The following is a 1788-nucleotide window of genomic DNA, read 5'->3' on the forward strand; positions in this document are numbered from 1 at the left end:
GGCTGGTGGATTTGAACTACAGACCTTTTGGTTAGCAGCCTGAGTGCTTAACCACTGCGCCACCAGGGCACCAGCATGCAAGGTTAGGAGTCAGAAAATCTGTTTTACCGTAGGTGAGGCAGAGAGAATGCAGGCTTGTACTCCGATGGGCCTGCACTCAAATCCAGGCACTGAGACTTACTAGCTCTGTAACCTTGGGCCAGTCACCAAGCTTCTTTCAGCCCCAAACATGATAATACCTGCCTCCTAAAAAGCTTTCAACAGAATGTGCTCGGCATTCTTCAATAGGTAGGTTTTCTTATTTTCTGTTCTTACCAAGGAGTATTTGCGGTTAAGTCAACACACACAAAACAGTCTTACAGAACATCATCAGTCAGCCAGTTCATTTTAGAACAGCCAATTGTTTGAATTCAAACGGACATTAAAAAAAACTGGTTAGTATGCAGGCAAACCTTGTGCCTCTGACAAGTCAAAAAAGGAAATGATTATTTCATGCCAAATATCTCACAATATCTCTAAGGCGACAGGTATGCTAATACTTTTCAAGTACTTAGAACACCCTATTGCAAAATTAAAAAAATTCTACGTAATAGTACGAATGGGAATGAATTCTTGACATGAAGTTTGAATACTGGATATTCTAAACATGAGAAACATTAAGGAAAAAATACAATATTTTAAACTCGTTTTAATTACACCTACCATGTCTGCAGAAGAACTGAATAACTACTTCAGACTTATCAGATCTGGTGAATATTCTGCACTTCTCTACATTTCTTTCAAGGGAATTCAGACATCTAAAGATGGGCAGAAGTGACTGTAACACAAATACATTATAGAACAGCACATACTTAATATGGTTGTTTATTTAGTTTTTTAAAAATTAACAAAGCCCTGAGGTCACCTCATAGCTAAATAACAAACTGGCTGACAAAACAATGAATATTACCTGTAAGCACTGTGCTCCTTTAAAAAATCACCTGTATGCAACCAAGAAACAATTGCTTTAAAATAAAGATGAGAATGTAAGAGGGCAGGGAAACTAGATTAACAGAAATGGAACAACCAGAATGAAAATAATGAGAATGTTCATGCACTGTGAAGAATGTAATCAATGTCACTCAACAATTTGTGTAAACCTTCACCGAAAACAAAATAAAATATTATTTAAAAAAAAAGCTAACAAATGAAGAGTATGTGTATTCATCAATGAATAAACTTATCCTGTATGCCATTTAAACCAAGTATGGAATAGATGTTATGTATTATATAACAAATATTTCCACAATAAAAGAGAAAACCAAGGCTACTTCTATTCACCTTCATTGCCAACTGGCAATTTAAATTCCATGTGTCTTTATCATTCATTTCCACTGAAGATGACCATTGATAGAGTTGAAAAAACAAAGGAGAGAAGAGGACACATCCATATGCTGATCGACAAGAATTCACAGATCTTAAAGCAAGCTAGGAAAAAAATGAATTAATAGCTATTTAGAAGAAAATCAACTTTCTTTAAATGATAGTTTAATTCAAAACACCTCATTATGTTTAACATCACAGTCACCGGTTGCCACTGAGTCGATTCCAACTCATGGAGACCCCATGTGATTCAGAGTAGAACTGTGCCCCAACGGGTTTTCAATGGCTGATTTTTCAGAAGTAGACTGCCAGGCCTTTCTTCCCAGGCACCTCTGGGTGGACTTAAATCTCCAATCTTTCAGTTAGCAGCTGAGTTCGTTAACTGTTTGCACCACCCAGGGACTCTACATCACAATTAAAATCTCA

General features: G+C 36.7%; 1 protein-coding gene across 2 annotated transcripts in view; it reads right to left on the reverse strand.

Moving 5' to 3' along the window:
* RAD9B (RAD9 checkpoint clamp component B) overlaps positions 1–1562 on the reverse strand; it is a 19069-nt gene extending 17507 nt beyond the window's left edge. Inside the window, exons 1-2 of one of the 2 annotated variants that reach the window (XM_023733806.1) lie at positions 1321–1562; positions 703–817 (exon numbers count right to left, since the gene is read on the reverse strand). In XM_023733806.1, coding sequence (XP_023589574.1) covers positions 703–817; positions 1321–1368 — 163 coding nt within the window. In that variant the 5' untranslated portion in view covers positions 1369–1562. Of the gene's footprint in view, positions 1–702; positions 981–1320 lie in introns of both variants that reach the window. The other variant, XM_023733808.1, reaches the window with a different exon arrangement.
* Positions 1563–1788: the final 226 nt, after the last annotated feature.

Source organism: Trichechus manatus, unplaced genomic scaffold (assembly GCF_000243295.1).
Source record: "Trichechus manatus latirostris isolate Lorelei unplaced genomic scaffold, TriManLat1.0 scaffold00061, whole genome shotgun sequence".
In the NCBI taxonomy this organism is placed as follows: Eukaryota; Metazoa; Chordata; class Mammalia; order Sirenia; family Trichechidae; genus Trichechus; species Trichechus manatus.